Below are 24,455 nucleotides of genomic sequence, written 5' to 3'. Positions count from 1 at the left end.
ATCAATATTTTGCCTTTTTCATATTTAATTGTGGTCTGTTTTGGTCACCACTTTCTATTAATGGCTCTGATCATTTTTTATACCTCCATAGCACTGTTCTATATTGTTGCACTGGGCTTCTAACCATTTCATCTTATCTATTCTGACTGCTTTTTTCACCTCATTACACTTTCTTCTCTATTTGTTCTGATGTATCCCTTCTTATCTTCAACATTCTTTTCTCCTGTACTAACTTCAGTGTTTCTTGTCTAATCCATTTCTTCTTGATCTTCTCTTCTTCTGGTACTGTTTCTTCAACTGCATCTTCTATCGCTTTCATTACTATTTTCACTCTTAGATTCGAGTTTTATTCTTTTTCCACACTTTTAAGTTTCTCTTCTAACACTGTTCTATACCTTCTTCCTATTTCTGCTTCACTTATTCTTGCTGTATCTCTTCTATTCTGATGTTGGGGTTTATATTTCTTTTTTAATTTCAACTTGATGTTTGCAATCACTAAACTATGGACTGAGTCTATATCAGCTCCTTGAAAAGTTCGACACTGATGTTATCCATCTTCTTTAATCATAATCATATCAATCATGTTCTTGATTTTACCATCATTTGATTGGCACGTCCATTTTCTACACTCCTTTTGTTGGAATCTTGTGTTACAGATCATCATCTCGTGGTCCACAGCAAACTCTAACAATTTTTCACCTCGTTCATTTCTTTTTACAAAACCATATTTTCCCATGATTCTTTCCCAATCATCATTATCTATTTCAACTTTGGCATTCCAATCTCCTTCAATAATTAGCACACCTTGCTTTGGTATTGTTTCTATTGTCTCTGTCAGATCTTTGCAAAATAAGTCAATATCCTCATCTGTGCTGTCAGATGTGGGTGCATATATCTGGACTATTGATATGTTAAATGATTTTGTCTGAAATCTTGCTATATGATTCATTCATTGACTGGTTTGGAGCCTAACAGTGCCTCTTGAGCTCTTTTGTTAAGAAGGCAGCCAACTCCTTCTTCGTGTCATGTCCTGACCATATTACTTTGCATCCATTGATCTCTCCAGATGATGTCCATTGCAACTCTGCCAATCCTAGTATATCACACCGATATCTCTTCATTTCCTCATGAAGTAATTCTAATTTTCCTGACATCCAAAGTGTCCGCACATTCCATGTTCCTACTGATAACAGTTCTGTTAGTTTCAGTTTCTGTTTCCTTTTGGTATCCCACTTTTCGATTTAACCCTGATCGCTCGATTGGTATTGCGGGCCTTGTTGATCCAGGTGACGTCCGCACCTGCATGTTTCACCTGTTGATCCTATAGGCATCAGATAACAATCGTGTTTTTTCTTTACAGTGAGAACATCGACACTCATCTGACCGACCCTCCTCCTTTATCCAGGCTTGGGACTGGCATGAGACCACTGGAAAAATGTGTGTCAGTTAAATGTGAATAAATGTAAAGTCATTCACTTCGGCATGATTAGATATCCAATGTCGTATTATATTGGGGATTAGGCTAGAAGAAACTGATGAGGCTGGGGATCTTGGAGTGTTAATAAGGAAGTTGAAGTTCAGGGGTCATGTGGCAAAGATTGTAAATACAACTCAAAAGATAATTGCAATGCTGAAACGAATGTTTCCAAGTAAAGATAAGGATGCTATTTTGCCTCTTTACAAGGCCTTGATAAGACCTCACTAGGACTATTGTGCACAGGTCTGGTCTCCTGGTTTCTGTTGTGATTCTAATATATTGGAGAGAGAGTACAAACGAGAGTGTTAAAAATGATATCAAGATTGTTAATACTGATTATGAAGACAAATTGAGAATTTGTAGACTGCAGACATTAGCAAACAGGAGAAAGAGGAGGGTGATATGATTGAGACTTACAAACTTCTGAAGTGTCATACAGAATTTCAATTGATGGAATTTTTCAATTTATGGAGGGTGGAGAAAGGATGAGAGGGCATCCTTGGAAGCTGAAAATGAAGGCTGCCAAGAAGGGTGTGAGGGCCAGATTTTTCTCTCAGAGGGTAGTGCATGATTGTAATGGATTGCCTTCAAATGTTGAGCGCAAGCAGTGTGAATGAATTCAAGAACAAGTATGATAGCTAGTGTGTTTAGTATGTGGTCTCCCTCGATGAGTCTCTGACTCCCTGGAGGTCTCTCTTAATAATAATAATAATAATAATAATATTTTTGTATCTCTGATCCCTAAAAATTGGTAATTTTTTTCTGATTTTGCCTTTCTTGCTTAGCACAACAGATTTTGGTAAAATGATATTAAATACTTAGAACAAGAAGACTGGGGGTGTTATTTTGGGACACATTCAGGTCTCTGGTAACTGACCTTTTCAGTCTGCTATCTTTCATGAGATTGTCTCTTATAGACTTGCTTGTTAGTAGTTAGATGAACTATGACACAAGTAGGTTATGTGGCATGTATATCTTTTTTTTTTTTTTAATTTTATTTGGGATTGGGTGAGGAAGGAGCTGATTTACAGACTGAATGTCATTGAGTTAGAAAAGTTAGCTAACTTTAGAACTGTATCCCTCAAGTTTCCAGTTTTCTGTTGGGAGGCCATTTAAGATACGATTTTCCTTATACTGTTGATCATTTAAAAGTTTGTACTGCAGTTTTAAAATGTTAAGTTCTTGGCACAGTTCAGAGGTTGCTTTTATTGGACTGTGTTGTCTCTCAATTATTATGTTGACAATATTTTTAATATCTCTTACAGTTTGTAAGACTTCTTCAACTTCTAAATTATTATATTTAACAAAGTTCTTGTATTGTATTCATTAGACTTTTTTGTGATTGTTTCATCAATTACAGTTTCGCATATTCTAGTCTGTTTGCAAGTGATAAATTTAAAGAATTTAAAGTAGAAGGGTCATCTGTGTTTTTCTTGTTCTTTTAAACTCACTGTCATCTTGTTTTACCTCAGGTAAAAATGGAATGAATTGTTAAATTATACCCCTGCTGCTGATGGATGTATTCCTTGTTTATCTGCAATAGAGACACTTCCATTCGTCATGTTTCACGCTGGATCTGCACTTTAATTCTGGCTGTTCTGAATCCACCTTCCAGTGTAAATGCAGCATAAAACATATAGAAAAGTCATTTTCAACATGTTATGTAATTTCCATCAGACGACATAATTTAGGCATTTGTTTCATTTCATTACTCATATACAACTTACTTCCTTGAGCTGCTATTGCTACTATCCATTATAAATGGCAATGTCCTTTGTTCTAGTATTGTTGTGAACACTGTCCACACCTCAACGTTGGCTATATCTAATTCAGAACTACTTGAAGAATTTCAGTAATTTATACATAAACATCTTCAGTTGTTAAGTGGAGCTATTCTGAGCTTCATTAACACTTTCAGATTAATTAGCAAGAATATCTCATGACATCATAAATAACATATGAAAAATCAATCTGATGTCCATTTTTTAGCTCTACTGATTATGTGAACATTGAACCTCAAAACTAACACCCGAAAAAAAAATATATATATATACATACACACATATATAACTAGGGTGTTATCTTGGGACACATTCAGGTCTTTGGCAACTGACCTTTTCAGTCTGCTATCTTTTATGAGTTAGAGCTTCCGTAACTCAGTCGATAATAGACAAAACCCTTTGGTCAGAAAGACCTGGGGTCAATTCCCTGTCCATAACGTGGGGAACCTTTATCTGGTCTCTTTCAATTAAAGGTGAGTTAGCCAGTCTCATATGGAGGTAGAGGGTTTTTTCCTCTTGGAAACTCAGGTTTTTCGTCTCTCAGAAAGGCAAACCAGCCAGCAGAACAGCAATTTACAGACAAGAATACTTAGAGGCATAGGAGTAAAATGCCTTATCCTCGTATTACGGTTAAGAAATCCAAGGGTACTTGGAAGGCTATGGGTGGTCAAGTGTCTGTTAAAGCCACTGATGGATGGATCTTTTATGAGATTGTATCTTATGGACTTGCTTCTTAATTAGATGAACTATGACACAAGCAGGTCAGCTTGTGCCATGGTTCATCACACACACACACACTCTCTCTCTCTCTCTCTCTCTGCTTGGAAAGAAGTCAATGGACACCATAGCATGAGGACAAACAGCCATGGTGCCTACCTTAATAAGATGTAAGACATCCTTCCGCTGTGATGATTGCAGCAATCCTACAGAACATACTTTCCATAATCATATGATAGCGATCAATGGGAATTTTGGACATTCTTTCTGTAGGCATATAATGCGGTCCTAGACTATTGTGTAGACGTCCCCTGACCTCATCCAATGTTCCAGTTCATCCCACAGATGTTTAATAGGGTTGAAATTAGAGCTCTGTGGATGCCAGTAAAGTGTGGTGATGTTCATGTCCACAACCACACAGTTACAGCAGCAGCAGCCTTGTTGAAAGAGACAATCATCAGTTCTGCAGAAACACCACAAAGTAAGAAGCATTGTATTGTCCAGAATGTTCGGATACTTCTCAGAGTTCAATGTTCGTGGCACCATAAACAGAAGTCCAAGGCCAAACTAGGAAAAACAAGACCATACCATCATATCACCACTTCCAAATTTCAGTCGGGGTTATGCACTCTGGTAAGAGATGTTCACTGGCATCTGCCACACCTACAACCCTCAAACTGGTTGATAGAGGGTGTAGCATGACTCATCACTCCATAACAAAGCTTTCCAAGCTTTCATATCCCATTATACACACTCTTTGCAACACTGAAGACAATGCTGCATATTGGTTTGGGTAATGTGGGGCTTGTATATTCAGGTTCTATCATGTAAATTCATATTGTAAGCCTCTGTTATGAATGTTTTTCTGCAGAACTCCCATATTCAATGCCCAGAAGTCCATATTCAACGTGTGGGACAACAAGTGGCAGTTTTTAAATATCATCATTTGTAGCACCCTATGGTCAAGTTCAGTGAGTGTGGTGGGACATCCCTTGCAGGCAGCATTTGCAGATGACTCCCTATGCTTCCATATCAGTATGGTATCAATGATTGTGGAGCTGTGATGGCCCAATTTGTTGTATATATAGGCCTGCAGCATGGCATCCTATAACAACACCTCTTTCAAACTGTCAGTTCTCTTCTCACAGCCATTTCACCCAGACACAGTTGCAAGGAATTGAGAGAATCATCTTGCTCCAATTTATAACAGCTACAAACATGTGACTCGTTATATGGCACAATGCACCTTGCTCATGGGGGGGGGGGGGTGTACACTAACTTCTTTCCAAGCAGTGTGTGTGTGTGTGTGTGTGTGTGTGTGTGTGTGTGTGTGTGTGTGTGTGTGTGTGTGTGTGCGCGTGTGTGTGTGCGCGTGCGTGTGTAAAAGCAACTGTTCGGATATTATTTGCAGTTTTACTGATTATCTGAGCATTGAATCTTTTAGCATAAGAAAAACATGAGTCAATCATTCTGACATCCATTATTAGCAGGTTTATCAATTATCAAACTCCCCATCCTAACACCTGATGATTCCAAACAACTGACTTCCCCCACCCCATGTACGCGCACATGCTATAACTGAGGAAGCCTGATGCCATATAACTCAAAATATTCCAATTTTGATTTCTGAAAGCTGTTACTGATGTTAATAACAATAAAAAATCTACAGTCTTGATATTAAATATATTGGCCTGTTATTTTATATTTTTTTTTAGAGTGAGTAAGTGACCATCTCTATGTTGCTGGTTCAAATCTTGCCATGGTCATAAATATCTGTGGTTGTCTTTAGATTGGAGATGAACTTACTCAGCGTGAGACCACCCTGGTCGCTGCAGGTGTGAAGTGGATGGAAAAGTTCCATGTTTAGTCTCTAGAGCAGGTTTTCTGGACTATGTAAAAAAAAAATAAAATAAAAAAAAAAAAAAACATAAATCATAAAACAATTATAAAATTCCTTAGTCCCATCCACAGTACCAATGTACTATAGATTTATAACATTTTGTGGGAGGCAGGCATAAAAAAATACTAATTACAACTGACTGAAACAGCATCTGCATAATTCACAAAATACAGTCAACTCTTACTAGAGCAAATTTGTATGGGCCACAGGAATAGTTTGTTATAGTGAATTTCTTTTAGCATAGCATGTATGGAAATCTGATCAGAACTTTTCTTTAGTTTGTTATAGTCAGTATGTTATAGTGTTTGCTAAAGTGAAAGCTGATGTACTGACATAAAAGAAAAACCTCAACAAAGTAGTCTAAATACACCAATCTAACCTCAATAAAAATGGCTACTTATCAAGATAGGAATGGGACAACTCTGCCACCAACTAATTAGGACTTTGGGAAATTTTATATCAACTAAAGACATTCAACCACATCAGGTTTCTATTTACTATTAATAGCATTGGTATAAGTAATTCTGGTTCCAGGAACTGAAACATTTACCAACAATAGATGCACACTTCTTGAATCTGAATGCAACAATTCATTTGGATATAACACTGAACTAACAGGTAAAATCTCTAGCAACAATTCAGCATTAAATGCAACTTGATGTTGAATTTGTCACTAGAAATGTTGGTTCTTTGGCTACCTAAATGTGCTTTTCTGGTAAAACAATAATATATATTTACTGATAGAAACCCAATAATTTTTTGACTTTCAATATGGCCTGTAAGTTCCATGGCCATTATTAATAAGCATGGAAGCTTATTTCTTTAGGTGGTAATCTACTCCAATGGAATATAACAGTTAATACCTATCTATGCAAGCAACCCCCCCCCCCCATTAACTTAATATAATCTGTTAATGCGAGGATTCCAAAAAACTCTTGCTATCCTGAACACAACAACAGAAAATCAAGTTTGGTATTGTTTGGTGATTACTGTTGACCACTGATAATGTTGAAGCTAAATATAATTAATAAAGTTATATTTGTTTTCTCAAATGCTCTTTCAAAAATATTTTAGAATTATGAATGATCAACAGTCAAACACTAAAGCAAAGGATTTTATATGTTTTACCACATCGATATAAGTAATTCCAGTTCCAGGAACTGAAACTGGAATATTTAGCAAAAATAACACACACACACACACACACACAAAATCATTTACATCAAAATAGTCACTTGTGAAATATTTTACGTAGCTAGTACATCTATAATGTTGTGGACTCACTAAACACACATACATATATGCATACAGTGGTATCTCGCTAATCCGAACCCTCCAGTAATCCAAACTGCGGTTTGAAAGAAAATTTTTATTTATTTATTACGTATTATTTTGTCTACTATTATTTTTATTTAATAATTATTATTTTAACTATTATTATTTATTTTATTATTATTACAGTACAGTATTTTTTTTCATACTGTCGATTGTACGGTTATAGTGTAGGCCTATTTTGATTTATTGTGTGTTCACGTTTGCTTCGGAAGCCGTAGAACTTGAAGCAATTCGAGCATCATGAAAAAAACTGTAGCCTTCTAGAATTTACCAAGAGGAAATTCAAAATGTACATAATTTTGAATTTAATCTTTAATAGGTTAAAAATATAAATCCAGATGTTGAAATTTCACAAATAGATGTTACGGAATGGATTACAGGTAGAACCAAAAGTGAATTCGAAATCGAATCAGATGCTGAAATTATAAATATGACGCTACAGGATGAAGACAATGATGAATAAAGAACTCGAAGATAAAAAAGTAAAACATGAAGAGGCAGTTGACAGTTTCAATATGCGTATAGAATGTGCTAAGCAGAATGATACACCATTCCACAAAATTTTATTGCTAATGCAGCTCCGAGAAGAAGCATTTGAAAAATGTTTATCGTCCAAGAAGCAAAAGAAAATCAGTGACTTTTTTACAAAGAAATTTTTAAAAAAATTGTTTTGTGTTATTTTGTGGAACTTTTTTTTGTGTTGTGTACAAGAAAGTGATATTTTTTATTAAGTAATATTATGTACTGAACTATGCAATTTTATTAAATCAGAATCCTCAACAATACAGTACATATAAACTAAATTTTTTTACTAAAATAAACTTGTATTATTTTTTTTAAGTTTTTACATTACAGTACAGCAGCTTTTTTTCTATCAGTTATTTCATTTATTTACAGACTTAAATTGATGTACCATTAGAATCTGATTATTTTTGTTTTAAATACTAGTTATTGTTTCTTGGGGGGAAATTCGCTAATCTGAACTTTTCGCTAATCTGAACAAGCACGGTTTTTATTAGTTCGGATTAGCGAGATACCACTGTACTTCAAAACTGATAGTACATTTACTTATTAAAATATATAAAAAAAAAACAAAATCAGCTAATGCCTTTTATTCCTTATACAGGAATAAAAGGAGGGTCTGTTTTAGCCCTATCTAACTTTTGGAGACAGAGTAGGCAGTTCAATATCCACTGGTAGCCAATCAGAGATAGCTGGCTCAAGGCTATCACTGTCTGAAATAGTGTGGGTTGTACTGTCAATTTTCTTGAGTTTACGGGACGAAAAACCAGAGTTTCTGGAAGAAAAAACCTGCCTGCCCATGCCAGAGATCGAGTAACTCTGGAACAGATCGAAAAAAGGCTTAGAAAAATTTCCTCTAGTTGCCGACTAGATTTGAAACCAAGTCTTCTTTCATGGTGTGCAAACGTCACATCCATTGATCTACACAGGCCACGTTATTAAAATATGAATACAATTCTCTGGTCAAAGAAGCTTGAATATGAAAATTAAACAAAATATCATCATCATCAAATTCCTGCCATGTAATCTCAAGGGGTGCACAGGATATGATAGTACTACATGAAAAAAAATTACATGATTACTAACTACAATTTTCCTCCAAATCAGTCTGTTACTAGTTAAGACTCCAACATTATCAAATCTTATATTTCTATCGTCTAAGGCACTTTGTACTGTATCAATCCACCTACATTTTTGTCTTCCTCAGGGTCGTTTTGCTGCCAACCTGGCAGAGAACACTTGTTTTGCTAATCTTTCTTCACCCATTCTGTTTTAAGTGACCATACCACCTGAGATTAGCTCTGCTAACGCATTCCTGGATGCTGACAATGTCAAGTTCTTTCCTAATATCCTCGTTTTTAATATGATATTGCCATTGATGCCATCTGTTCATGCCTATAATCTTTCTCAGGACTCTTATATATGCGGTATCTAGATCTTTGGTCACTAGTCTTCGGTCAAGTGTTTTACTTCTGACCCAGCTCTCAGATCCATAAGTTAAAACTCGTTTGAACACTGTCTTGTATATACAGCTAATTTAGTGTTCCGACTAATTTCTCTCTTACTCCATATGAGTTTATTCAGTTGACTTCCCACTATACCAGGTTTGCTGATTCTGTTGTCTATTTCTATATTAAATTTAATCTTCACTAAAAATCATGCCTAAGTAGCTGAAATGTTTTACTTGTTCCACAGGTTCTCCATTCACAACACAGTTGACATTTTCAATGATTCTGCCTATTGTCATTGTCTTTGTCTTTTTATTGCTGACCTTCATACCATATCTATTATAATAGTTATTCAATTTAGTCAGAGAATCTTGCAGACTTGTAGCGGATTTATTTAGAAGTATAACATCTTCTGCATAAAGCAAAGAGCTGACATTAACATCTCCAATTTTGATATCATGTTTATCTTTCCTTCATAATGTGATCCATATAGATCATGAATAACAGAGGGGATAATGTACATCCTTGTCTCACACCAGATTTAACATTAAACCATCTTCCTGTACTTTCTTCAATTCTAACTGCTGACTTACAACTCAAATAAAGACTAAGTATTGCTTGATATAATGCCCCATTGACACCATATAACAGTAGCATATTGAATAGCTTCTCTCTTGGCATCTTGTCATAATCCTTTTCCAAATCAACAAAACTGAAATACAGATCTTTGTTATATTTGACTATTTGTCGTAAAGTGAAGATCTGATCCTGACAGCCTCTATTTGGCCTGAATCCAGCTTTTCTCACAATTTTTCTCAATCGTTTCTCAAGTATACTTGCATAGATCTTGCCAGGAACACTCAGTAGGGAAATACCTCTGTAATTCTCACATTCAGTTTTATTTCCCTTTTTATATATGGGTACTATTAGAGCTTTACTCCAATCATCGAGAATTCGTCCCTCTGTACAGGCTTTCTGAACTATGCAGTGCAGCCACTGTAATACTTTTATACTACCATACTTCAGCATTTCTGGTCGAATATCATCTACTCCTGCCTTTCCACATTTTAAGCCTTTGATGGTTTTTTCTACTTCAAATATGGATATGTGTTCCTGACTGCATGCCTGGTCAGTGTTTTTTTAACATGCTGTCATCACTGCTTGTTTCATCTACTATTATTATTACTTTTTTTATTCAATAAGAAAGCCTGTATAGTTCAGTGGAAGTGGCGCATCCTCTGTGCTAGGCTGCTCGAAGGAACTTCTTTTTTTTTTTTTTTCTTCTAAGCTTATCTTTGACCAGTTCCCAAGTTAGTCGATCTCTGGCACAGACAAGTGGGTTTTTTTCTCCCAGAAACGCAAGTTTTTTTGTCTCATAAACTCGAGAAAATCGATCCTAGAACCCACATTATTTCAGATAGTAACATATCCTGTTAGGATTAGGCACCAAGAAATGATAGCATGTTTACGGCTGCTACTTATAATTAGTGATAGTCATGGGCCAACTATCTCTGTTTGGCTGCCGGTGGAGATTGAACTGCCCACTCAGTCTGCAAAAGCTAGACAATTTTAAAAAGTCTCACATACTCCCTATATGGGAATAAAAGGCATTAGGTAATTATTTATTCAATAAGAAGAGGAGAGGTTATCAGCTAGAAAGTGCTTGTAAAACAATGTTTCTTATTTTTGTTCAACATCATCATGCTAATGGAGCATGCTTTTCATGGAGGAAAGAGAATGCATGTGTATGATAATATCTATTGTTTATAATAAATATAAGTAGTTTAATTTATTTTTAGATAATCTGGAAACCCTGTGCTAAATTCTAAAGACCAAACATGGCTTCTGATATGTGGGATAAAGGTCTCATACTAGCTGAAGAAATTCATCTCTTACCTAGGCCATAATGGGACTCAAACCTATAGTCTGTTTGTTTGAGTCTCCAACCAGGCTTAGACCAACCACTTGGACAACTAGACTTGCATATATGATGAATATTTCAAGATATACTTTTATCTTGTTCTGTTTTTTGTACTTTTTTATTTGTTTATTCACTGTTTTTTTTATCAACTTCAGTTGTAGAATTTAAAAGTGTCACCAAAATCAGACGTATCAGCACCCAGTTCTATCATCTTCATGTAAATCAAAATGTGAATGTCTTTTGTGGTGACTTACTATGAAAGATTTAATGTAAAAATACTTCTCTTATGAAGATTCACAAGAACAGCATTCTGCATAATGTTCCAATCGCCTAAACACATCATAAATTGCATCTTTAATAATACAGTACACTCTCAATATAGAAATCACTGCCGTAACCAATTTGCTCACTATAATAAACTACAAAGAAGTCCCTATCAATACTCTATAAGTACAATGCTATGCCAAAAAAACCATAACAAACCATTCATTATAAACTATTCCTATAGTCTCAAGGAGTTTGTTATAGTGAGAGTTGAGTGTATGTTTCTTGGAAATTGAGTCACTCATCAATCACAGATAATCAATTTATTCTTTTGAAATAAAGAAATCTACTGTAAGTGCATTTTCCTGAAAGTGGCAATAAGATCAAAGACATCTGTTGTTGGTTAGCAACAACTGTAATATATTTAAAATTCCAGTACTGATATAGCTCACTAAGACCCCCCAGTCAGTTTAGACTGGAGAGAACATAATTTTTTTTTAAGTTCTTTAAAGAAAACTTACCAATTTTCTTGGGAATCACCATCCTGGAAGAATTATCCACTCCCCATCCAAGAGAAGACATAACTGTAAATATGCAGAAAAATTAAACGATACACAACTTGTATATAATTTATTACATTATAATGTACCTGCCATAAATTTTTAGCAGCATTAGTCATACTATAGTCATAATACAAATATATTAAGGACAATTACTAGTGAATTCATTTCATCAGTTAAATCCTTCATGATATTCCATATACCAAGAGTTATGTGAATAAATAGAGTAAGATTGAAATGGATGAACAGTGAAATCAGCAAGCAGTATGGAAAAAGAAAAACTTATGAAAAAGGTATGAGAAAATTTAATAATCAGATACGTGAGAAATATAAAATGCAGAGCAAAGAAGTGACACACATGATAAACAAAAAAAGTGCAGTATGAGAGGAGATCGGTGAGTCAGGTAAAAGATAATCCAAGGGAATTCTTCCACTATGTGGAAACAAGAGGAAGAATAATTATGGAAAGATGACACTGGTGAATAGTTATGGTAATAGAGTGACTACAGAAAACAATGTAGTTGAAGTTATTTAATGAGCACTATCAGCATATATCAATAATACGTATACTAATAAATGTGAAGAAACAGAGTTCTAGATGAGGAGGCACAATTATAAAAGGATGTTTCATTTAGTTTGTGACTTAAAGCACAAGGTTAAGCCTAAATTGAATGTCATCAAAGACAGGAATGGAGCATTACTAACAGAAGAGTTGGAAATCAAAAACAGATGGAAAGAATACTGTGAGGAACTGTACAGCAGAGTGAATAAAGTAAACGTGGAGTTCTCTCACCAGGAAAATTTTGATTTGGAACCCCCTCCACTTAGGCATGAAGTTCAAAGAGCAGTTAAGCAGCTTAACAGCAATAAGGCCCCAGGTGCAGATGAAATCCCAGCGGAGTTAAGGCCACAGGGGATGGAGGGATAAGAGTGTTTCATAGATTGATTGCAAGGATATGGGAGACAGGATCATGGCCTAGAGACTGGAAGAAGTCAGTTTTCATACCACTACATAAGAACGGTGATATGAAGGCATGCAAGAATTATAGAACTATTAGTTTAATATCTCATGCAAACAAAATTTTATTGAAGGCCAAAGTTGAGGCAGAGATGCCCGAGGAACAAGCAGGTTTTAGGAAAGGTAAGGGCACCAGAGATCAGATCCTTTGCCTTAGACTGATCATAGAAAAATATAAAGAATTCAAACTCCCTCTGGTAACGTGTTTCTTAGACTACTCTAAAGCTTTTGACTGTGTTGAGCATATGAAACTGTGAAAAGTAATGAAAAGAATGGGTTTTCCTCAACACACTATCAGGCTTTTGACTGTGTAAAGCTTTTGATTGTTGAGCATGTGAAACTGTGGAAAGTAATGAAAAGAATGGTTTTCCTCAACACAGCAGGAAGCCATGGTAAGAACAGACAGGTGTTGGATTGACTGACTGGCTTCAAGTTGGCAAAGGAGTTAGGCAAGGATGTTTACTTTCTCCTCACTTATTTAGTATATACAGTGTGTTCGGGATAAATTTGACATATTTATAATTAATTATATTTTTCCGTAAGTTACATGTATTAACACACACTTCTCTTCATTTAAAAGTTTGGACCCTTCTTCATTCATATACAAGATGTCAGAAAGGATGGATAGCTGGAACCCACCTGAATCATGGAAGAGAATAACTTGTATCATGATGATTCGTGCCCGCCATCAAAATAAGGATATTACGACTGCTGCCCAATGCTCCCTGAATACAGAAAAAACAATCAGGCATGAACTAGAGACTTGCAATGGTGACTACGAGGATGTAGCAAGAAGAAAGATCCCTAGCAGACGATCTGATTGCGTTCGTACAGCAGAATTCCTCGCAAATCTGCAGGAACAGGTGTTGAAGAACCCTGGCATTGGAATTCGGGCTTTGTTCGTGGAGTTGCTAACTGTAGTCAAGCCCTGGATAACAAGGGTAGCCAATGGTAGGCCGTATGTATGGCAGCAGGATTCGGCCCCTTGCCACACCTCTGGGAAAAGTCAAAAATGGTTGTCTGAAAATTTCTACGACTTCACCAGTCCAAATGTTTGGCCTCCAAACTCCCCAGACCTTAACCCCATGGATTATTTTGTATGGGGCGCAGTTGAAAAAGACACCAATCGCACTTCCAGTAATACAAAAGCCCAGTTAATGGATAAAATTAAAACAGTTTTTGCGGCCCTTCCCAGGGAGACTGTAGCATCAGCTTGTTCGAGGTTCCGAAGCAGAATTGAAGCTGTGATCGATGCTAATGGTGGTTATTTTGAGTAAATCTTGTTGATAGTATTGTAATTAACTCTGCCTGTAATGTTTTTTTGTCAATTCATTAAATTTAATAGATACAAAGAAGATTTTCTTTTTCCTTACGAAACTGTCAAATTTATCCCGAACACCCTGTATATGCAGAGGACATCATGTGTGAAGCATTGGATGAGCTCAGGACAGGAATTAGGATAGAAGGTAGATTGATCAGTAATCTGAGGTATGCTGATGATACAGTACTCCTTTGTAATGACATGGAAGAACTAGGATTAATTCTTGACAAAGTTAACAAGATCAGTAATAACAGAGGACTCAATCCTAGCAAGACAAAAGATTATGGTTCTCAAAGGAAATACAAACAGAGAAGCTCTTGAGAAACAAGTGTACCTTAATGGAAAAAGAATTGAGAACGTCAGCAAGTTTGAGTACCTGGGATCCAGCAGCAAGTCACAAGTATTCAATACAAAATATAAAGATAATCCTCTTGAATGGAAGGCAACATCAAATAGAGTGATGTAGGCAAAAAATATCAGAATTAGACAACCAGAAGTATTTGTGCTATGGTCCCACTAGGGTTGCCACCTTTTGGTAAGTCTAAAGAGGGACACGCTTATCGAATATGAAAATCTTCCTCTCCCTAAATGCATAAAATGAAAAAGCCAAAGTTGAATATGTAATTCTAACCTTATAAAAAATTAAAATTGATACATTGGTACCGGTATTAGTGATTTAATAATATTTGTATTTTAAAGTTTAATTTGTATGATTTTACCTTAAAAATGAACAAAATTCACTATAATATAACTTGAAACACTTTTAATGAGAGAAAATACTGAGGAGCACAAGTCTACCTGTTCTTGAAATTCAAGATTTGAAAAGGTACTTTTTACTTGATTTGGCTGCTTCTAAACGCTGTCTGTTTTGTTTCACTCTCACAAAATAGTCCTTGCAAATATCTGTAACATTTTTTGAAATGATGATTTCACTTTTTATGAGGCCAGCTGAGCACTTGTTTCTTGAGTCTGTCCATTTTAAGTTCATAATAGAGAGAACACCCTTTCTACAAAGGCATTACTACCAGGAATGCTTAAAACAAGCTGTATGAGCTTATAGAGATTGGGAATGTTTTCTTTACCAATATTCTGAATAATCTCTTTCCATTTCGTACCTAAGGTCTTGCCTGCTGTGTAGTCCACTTTAGTGATATTTATTCTGTCACGACTCAAGCAGAATTCCTCATATAACTCATCCAGGCTAATGTCAGATTCTAGATTAAGTGCCTTCACAGTCTCTTTGAGATGCTTGAAAGACCATTCACTTTGGAGGTTTAAGTTCTTCAGCAGACTAAAAAGATTGTTTTCTGTGAAGTCAAATGATTTCTCCAAATGGCTTAAAGCTTTCTCATAGAACTTAAGAAAGTCTGACTTGCACTGATTACTTTCTTGAGGGATCATGGCTTCTAATACCTCTTCAGTGGCATTTCCAAAGAACCTGTCCTCTTGTCTTTTAAGAAGTTTGTTTTGTAAAACACTGACTACTTCAAATGCCTCTGATGCACTCAAATCTTCTTTTTCTAGGAGTTTAATACATTCTTCAAAAATGGTTGAAACATTTGAAAAAAAAAAAATACAATAAAGAGTAGAGTCTGGCTTGCGATGGCCTTCTTTTCATCAAATATTTTCCTCAGAAAAACAGGACATTTTTCAATGTTTTAAAGTAGCTCTCAATAGCATCCCAGTTAAGTAAAAGTCTATCAGATGCAGGTTTCAAGGAAAGCCATGTAGTGCAAACATGCCTCAGAACCTCTTGTCATTCTAAATCAACAAACTCAAAACTCTGCAGCTCTTCCCTCCTCTTGGCAGAACAACAAAAGTGGTAAACCACTTTTCTTCTATCTATCAACTATCTTACAAAGAGAAGAACTGTTTCTATATCTATATTTAGTGCATCACATGCTTGCTTACACATGTTATGCATGATGTGGGCTGAACAATTGGCTTTTATTATTTTGTTATTTGCCTTAGATAATAACTGATACACTGAATGTTTCATCCCAAAATTAACACTGGCATTGTCTGCGCTGTAGCTTGTGACACTGTCTAGGCTCAGGGAATGCTCTTGTAGCCTACTTTGGATATTTAAATAAACTGAATCTGAAGTCTCTTCTGGATCCCCATAAAAATCAAGAACCTTACATTCAATGCCCTTTTCAACTGTGAAATATCTCACACACAGAGGCTTGCATCAGTAGCTACAGAAAAGTAACCTAATTTTTTTAGATCTCTGGTAACTTCGGACACTGATTCAGGGGCCACTGAATTGCAGACAAGCATTTCAGCCTTTGTCCTACCACATTGAACCTTTAACCTCCCAAATCAGGACGTCTATAGACGTCCAGCTAAATCTGGATATGATTCAGCCCACCTGTTGAAAGAACCTGGATAAGAAGTGCAATTTGACTGTCATGTCCATTAGAAGGTGTGATAAACCCTCACGCTGAAGAGAACGGTTAATCGGATTATCTCACATTCGTAGCTGTCTCTCAGTTGCCATATAACAAGAAACGCACTTCCTTGTTCTATGTTGGGTAACTAGATTTTAGTTATATAGGATAGACTAAAAATAGAGAAATTATTTATATTTTTGTTTTCTCTTTTTATTGTAGAATACAATTTTAATGTCTGGACAAAATAAAGATCTTGCATAATTTCTTGACTTAAAATGCCTTACCTTGGAGAACCAATTTCATTTTTAATTTTTTTTTGCTAATTTTTTTCTAATCGCTTACTAGACAAAACATTTTTCTTTGTTCTCAAAGAAATTAATTCATGATAATTATTTGAAATATTCTTTTAAAAAAAGAAAAGAAAACCAGCTGCCAACGTTCCAGATTATATTATTTTTATTTTTGTACAAAACCATCGAAATCAAATAATACTTCACAGATTTCCTTTAGGACACGCTTGAGCAACTTTGCTTTATAGAGAATAACATGAAATTCTTTAATCATATCACTAAATTTTTTCTTCATACTGTATAGTAATCTACTGTTCTTTGTACTTTCACTTTCTTGGTTTCCTTGTATAATTGGTCATTACAAAATGAAATTAACATGATTTAAATTTATATTTAGATATTTTCTGCATAATTCAGATATTTTATTCTCCAATTTTTAAAGTGAGCGATACATTTGCTTATTTTTATCATTCAAAATATGTATATCAAATGCATCAAATGTGAAATCATTTCCTTTCACAATAGAATTGAACTTTATTTCGCCTCTGATAGTTTAATCTCCCCCCCCCCGTTGCATCCCTATCACACACCCGAAAACTGTTATGAAACATAGGTACAGTTTTTATTTAATTCGTTATTTTTCTCTAGTAATTGTTCCAAATAACTTTAATTTTTCGATACTGAAACTATGTGGTGATTATTATAAATTAGCAAATTATAAATCACAAAATATACATATTATTTCCCGATTATTATAAATCAGGAAATTATGTGATATTCGGTAATAGGCGAAATTAATATTAAAAATCACTGTTCATCCTTCAAATGCAATATCAGAATAAAGAAAGTGGAAAACCAAACAAGAAATTTCTACCTGTAAAATATTCAGATATTGCTTGAGGCTCTTTAATGTGCTGCAATGTTCTTGTTCTGTTTCTCAGTGGGGGTTAATAAATATCTGTTAGCTTAGAGATGGGTAGAAAGGAATAATTAGTAAGTATAACCAAGACACAATTCATTTACGAGATGGATAGCAGCAATTCTCACAGTAAACTTTGAAGCCAAATAGATATCAACATGCTCCTTACATTTATAGCACCCTTGATTGTGCAAGGTATCATGAAAAAGCCCGCTCTCGAAATGTATTGGTCTACAGACTGGATTCTGAACACGCCAATGTTTCGTGATGTAATGACTGAAAAACAATTCAGTCTCATCATGAAGTATTTGCATTTTCAGAATAATGAGGAATACAATCAGGCAATACATCCTTGCCCAGTCCTCAACAAAATTTATGATTTTCCGATGAAAATCCGTCAGAAATGTAGATCACTCTACATTCCTGAGAGAGACTTGAGTATCGATGAGAGCCTTATGCCATTCAAAGGTAGATTGAAATGTAAGCAGTATATTCCCCAAAAAAAAAGCGAAGCATGGAGTAAAATTTTTTTATGCTTTGCGAATTGGAAAGTGGATATTTTTGGGATTTCAAACCTTATACGGGAAAGCAAACTGTAATCGAGCATGATAAATATTCGGATCTCCCCTTGTCGATGCATGCAGTAATGCAGTTACTAAACCCTTTACTGTGGAAAGGTTACTGCATTACAGTGGATAATTACTATATGTGTCCTGAACTCGCTGATTTGCTTTTACTGCATCATACAGATAGTTATGGTACCGTAAATGCAAAAAGGCGAGGCATGCCTCCAGATCTGGCTTCAGGAAAGCTATCGAAGGGGGAAATCCGAGCTTATCAGCGAGGGAAAGTCTTTGCACTACATTGGAAAGACAAAAAAGATGTTTTTCTGCTGTCTTCCCTGCAAATCCATCAACGGAATCCATGGAGAAGCATGGTTTGAAGAAAGAAAAACCAATTGCTGTGTGTGCATACAACGACACTATGGGTGGAGTGGACAGGTACGATCAGCAGCTATCATTCTACTCTGTAATGAGGAAACAGCATAAAAAATATTACAAAAAAGTGTTTTGACATATATTGGATTTTGTTATTTGGAACAGTTTCCTTCTGCACAAGAAAAAATGTTTGTCTACCATAACATATCTAGAATATCTATACATAATAAATAACGGAAAAACTCACGTAGAAATATTATTTAATAGTATAATTTTCGCCTGTGTGTCAGAGGCATCTTCAGTACAATAATTGGCACAAAAATTAAACACTAACTGACAATTCCAAAAAGCGCCACCTAAGTAGCTGGTGTAAGATAACTAAAAAGGTCAATAACTTTCCTAAAAAAAAAAAAAAAAAAAAAAAAAAAAAATTTAATACAATAAAAAGTTAGGAAAGATTAGCTGATTTGTAAAGTACTATCTCCCATAAAGGGGATAGACGTAAGCCGTCGGATCTGTTTAAGTTAGGAGAATGAAGTAGAGTTTCACATGCTTCTTTATAAAGGCGTTCCATGAGAAACTGACTTTTGTGAAGAACTTTTGTCTTTCTCCAATGAACTCTGTGTCTAGTGAAGATGGCATGTTCTGCAAGTCCAGACTTTTCAGGTTTAAAGTATTCAATATAAGATTGGTGTTCTTCTAGCCGAATGGAGGCAGATCTTCCCGTTTGTCCGAAATAACATAATCCACAAGAACACGGAATCTGGTAGACACCTGGATGATTAAGATGTGGAAGCTTGTCCTTTGGAGAAGCGAGAAAGGTGGAGATTTTTCTAAACGGTCGAAAGGCAACAAAAATATTCAGTGGTTTTAAAATTTTTGCTATACGTTCACTGATGCCTTGTATATAAGGGATGGTAATGCGCGTTATTTCCTCTGTGTTTGAAGAGGGAGACATATTAAATCTACTCAAAGTTCTTTTAATGAAGCAATTCTTATAGCCATTAGATAGAAAGGAAGAAGTTATATATCGTATTTCTTTCTGTAAAAGATCGTCTGTAGAACAAAAGGAGTGGGCCCGATGAACCAGTGTTTTAATAGTTCCTGCCTTTTGACTGGGATGGTGATGAGATTCCGCATGGATATAATGGCCTGTATGAGTCTTCTTTCTATAAACTGAGAAATGTAGGTTACCATCTGGTTGGCGAAGAATTAGAAGATCTAAAAAGGCTAACTGCTGATTTGATTCTACTTCTAGGGTAAACTTGATCCTAGGATGAAATGCGTTTAACTTATTGAGAAATTGTTGAAGTTCATCAGAAGAGCCATTCCATACAGCAAAAATTGTATAGGTTGCCCAACTTACAAAATCTCAAAATTTTTATCTAATTTACTCTCCTCTTCAACTAGAAGAACTGATACTTATATAAAAAATACTTTGGATTTTAAAAATAAAATTTCAAATCTTCATTTGGACGTTTCTGATATCATGATCAGTTTAGATGTTGTTTCTTTATTTACAAATGTGCCTCTTTCGGAAAGTATTGAATTATTACAACAGGAATTTCCTTCAGACATTGTAAACTTATCTGATTTTGTAATAAATTCTGGTTATTTTTCTTTTAAAAATAAGTTGTATCAACAAATTGAAGGAACAGCAATGGGTAATCCTCTCTCTCCTGCTATCTCCAATTTCTTTATGGAACATTTTGAACAACGTATCTTTGACAATATTTCTCCCAGACCTACTCATTGGTTCAGATATGTCGATGACATTTTTGCTGTATGGAATGGCTCTTCTGATGAACTTCAACAATTTCTCAATAAGTTAAACGCATTTCATCCTAGGATCAAGTTTACCCTAGAAGTAGAATCAAATCAGCAGTTAGCCTTTTTAGATCTTCTAATTCTTCGCCAACCAGATGGTAACCTACATTTCTCAGTTTATAGAAAGAAGACTCATACAGGCCATTATATCCATGCGGAATCTCATCACCATCCCAGTCAAAAGGCAGGAACTATTAAAACACTGGTTCATCGGGCCCACTCCTTTTGTTCTACAGACGATCTTTTACAGAAAGAAATACGATATATAACTTCTTCCTTTCTATCTAATGGCTATAAGAATTGCTTCATTAAAAGAACTTTGAGTAGATTTAATATGTCTCCCTCTTCAAACACAGAGGAAATAACGCGCATTACCATCCCTTATATACAAGGCATCAGTGAACGTATAGCAAAAATTTTAAAACCACTGAATATTTTTGTTGCCTTTCGACCGTTTAGAAAAATCTCCACCTTTCTCGCTTCTCCAAAGGACAAGCTTCCACATCTTAATCATCCAGGTGTCTACCAGATTCCGTGTTCTTGTGGATTATGTTATTTCGGACAAACGGGAAGATCTGCCTCCATTCGGCTAGAAGAACACCAATCTTATATTGAATACTTTAAACCTGAAAAGTCTGGACTTGCAGAACATGCCATCTTCACTAGACACAGAGTTCATTGGAGAAAGACAAAAGTTCTTCACAAAAGTCAGTTTCTCATGGAACGCCTTTATAAAGAAGCATGTGAAACTCTACTTCATTCTCCTAACTTAAACAGATACGACGGCTTACGTCTATCCCCTTTATGGGAGATAGTACTTTACAAATCAGCTAATCTTTCCTAACTTTTTATTGTATTAAATTTTTTTTTTATTTTTTTTTTTAGGAAAGTTATTGACCTTTTTAGTTATCTTACACCAGCTACTTAGGTGGCGCTTTTTGGAATTGTCAGTTAGTGTTTAATTTTTGTGCCAATTATTGTACTGAAGATGCCTGTGACACACAGGCGAAAATTATACTATTAAATAATATTTCTACGTGAGTTTTTCCGTTATTTATTATGTATAGTTATGTCTACTCACGGTTTACTTCTTTTAAAACTTATATCTAGAATATAGAATAGAAATTGCGAAAGCATTGCTGCATGCACGCAGAAATCTTCAGCAAGCAGAAAAACAGGCAGTCCTGCCAGACATCTGATGTTGAATGCTGCTAACTCCAACCATTATCCCAAAAATCTACCAACAATGGCTAATAAAAAAAAAACATGCACGCAAACGTTGTGTGTAATAAAAAAATATCAGAAAGGAAACAAAAATCTGGTGCCCTGAGTGTAAAACTGCTTTGTGTGTTTACCCTTGCTTTAGGGTGTTCCAAACTGTTCAAGAATTTTAAATTTTGAACAGTATGAAATAAAAACTGTTTCTTTTCAGGGCCATCAAACAGTCCTTTTCAGGACTACATATATTGATAGAGGGATACCTGAATGTACTGTTTCCTTTTCATCTTGAAGGCTAATTTTTAAGTTCTTTTTATAACACAGAGTGATATTTTCGAAGGAATAAAACATAAGAGGAACTGGAATACTCTTTCCAGTTCCTCTTGAACTGGAAAGAGTATTCCAGGTAAAGTATTTCACCAAAACAATAAAAAATAATAAAATAAAATCTACCCTCTATATAAAAAATGATAAGCCTTTTTATGTCACATTTTTTGAAACGTTTTGAAACTCAGGGGCTACCCTGAGTGTCTAGTCTTCAAAATTCAAGTCATCAGAATTCAAGAACCGGCCTACCAGTCCAGAACTTGGGGGGGGGGGGGGGGTAGCGTCGGGGGGAAGCTCCAGCTAAGAGGATATTACCAAGTATTTATAAGACGTAGATTATTTCAGAAATAGCTTCCAGCAGCAGAAGAAGTAATATTTAGATTTTTTTAAAGAAAAACAAACAAAAATAATACTACTGAACTTTCTTTTGTGTGGTATGCATATAAACAATTTTGCATGGTGAAAATATAGTATTATTTCTAAAATTTCACATAATTTCAGCAGACAGTAGAACAGCTGGTTTTAGATTGCAAATAAATAGTACAGAATTAGAAGCTTCATGGTACAATCTGACTGCCGTATATCTTTTGTCAAAATGGTAAAATGAAGTAATAGATTTTGGATACTGTCTAGAAAAGCTTTCAAACCTGTAGAAGTTTAGAGTAATCATGTAATTGAGTTCCAGGAGAGGATAAGAAGGGGGGGGGGGGGGCATTAAAAATCTTCAAAATGAGCAAAAATTTTGAATCATTCCGTATATGATATTTTTCACATTATATTTTCAACATATCTACGAGGATATGCACTGGATATTATCGTAATATGCATAATACAAATAAATAAATAAATAAAAGACAAAGCCGAAGAATCACTGCTAAAATATTATTATTATTATTATTATTACGGACAACTCCGGGGAGTCATTAGACTCATCGAGGGAGGCCCCAAATCATTTTCATCACAACTATTCGACATTCATACAGTATCTATCATACCTCGCCTTAAACTCATTCACTGTCACAGCATCCACCACAGACTCAGGGAGCGCATTCCACTCATTCACTACTCTAAAAGTAAAGAACCCAGCTCTAACACCTTTACTAACCACACTTTTGCCCAGTTTCCATGGATGTCCCCTAGTCCTCCCACAACCAGCCCTGTTCTCAAAAATATCTTCTGAATTAATTTTATAGAAACCCTTCAGTAATTTGAATGTCTCAATCATATCTCCCCTCCTCCGCCTATCAACCAATTTTTGCAACCCACAAATCCTCAACCTGTTCTCATACGGTTCATTCCACAGACCTGCTATCATCTTGGTCACTCGCCTCTGGATCCTCTCCACCTCCTCCACATCAAGAAGAAACCTAGGTGACCAAATCTGGGCACAGTAGTCGAGATGAGGTCTTATCAAGGCTCGATACAGAGGAACAATAACCTGCTTGTCTCTGCTTGTCAACGTATTCTTCAGCAACCAAGTGATTTGATGAGCTGATTTGGCCACTTTTGCAATGTGTCCCCTAAATTTCAATTCCTTATCCACCAACACTCCTAAATCTCGTGCCTCATCAATTTCCTGGAGCACGGTTCCACCAATGCAGTAAACTGCCTCCAATCTTTTCACACCAAAATGCATAACCTTACATTTTGCCACATTAAATTGACATCCATTATCCCTATCCCAGACCTCCAATCTATCCAAATCATCCTGCAAAATTTTGACGTCATCTGCATTCACTATTGCCCTACCCAACTTCGCATCATCCGCAAACAATTGAACTGTTCCTCTCAGATCCTTTCCTATATCATTTATGAACAAATTAAACAGCAGTGGTCCAAGAACAGATCCTTGTGGTACACCACTAGTCACAGGCCGTCTTATGGACTCTACTCCTGAGTAAACCACTCTCTGATATCTCTCCGTCAACCACCCTCCTATCCATCTCACCAACCCTATGTCCATTCCCATATGCTGCAATTTACTGATTAGAATTCCATGTGGTATCCTGTCAAAGGCCTTAGCAAGGTCCAGTAGAATCACTGTAAACCCATTACCCTTATCCAGTTCAGCCGTCACTGTGTTATAATACGTGAGCAAGTTACTGAGGCATGACCTACCCTTCACAAAACCATGCTGTCCCCGATACAGTATCCCATTTTCTTCTATCCAATCTTGTATTTTCCTCTTGACTATTTTCTCTAAGACCTTGATAATGATTCCTTATGCTGATTGGCCGGTAATTTTCAACAGCCGCCTTGGAACCACCTTTGTGCAGTGG

The 24,455-nt window shown here is 35.6% G+C and overlaps 1 protein-coding gene across 1 annotated transcript in view; it reads right to left on the bottom strand.

The window, feature by feature from the left end:
* The window catches only part of CSN8 (COP9 signalosome subunit 8), a 158,462-nt gene that overhangs the window by 30,652 nt on the left and 103,355 nt on the right, over positions 1–24,455 (bottom strand). The window contains exon 6 of the mRNA XM_090416181.1: positions 11,887–11,949. Coding sequence (XP_090272307.1) covers positions 11,887–11,949 — 63 coding nt within the window. The remainder of the gene's footprint in view (positions 1–11,886; positions 11,950–24,455) is intronic.

The sequence above is a fragment of the Typopeltis vanoorti genome, chromosome 3 (genome assembly GCF_054136105.1).
Source record: "Typopeltis vanoorti isolate ZY-2024b chromosome 3, IOZ_Tvanoo_1.0, whole genome shotgun sequence".
NCBI classification, from domain to species: domain Eukaryota; kingdom Metazoa; phylum Arthropoda; class Arachnida; order Uropygi; family Thelyphonidae; genus Typopeltis; species Typopeltis vanoorti.
Note: the sequence above shows the minus strand (reverse complement) of the source record. Positions and strands in the feature narration are given on the sequence as shown.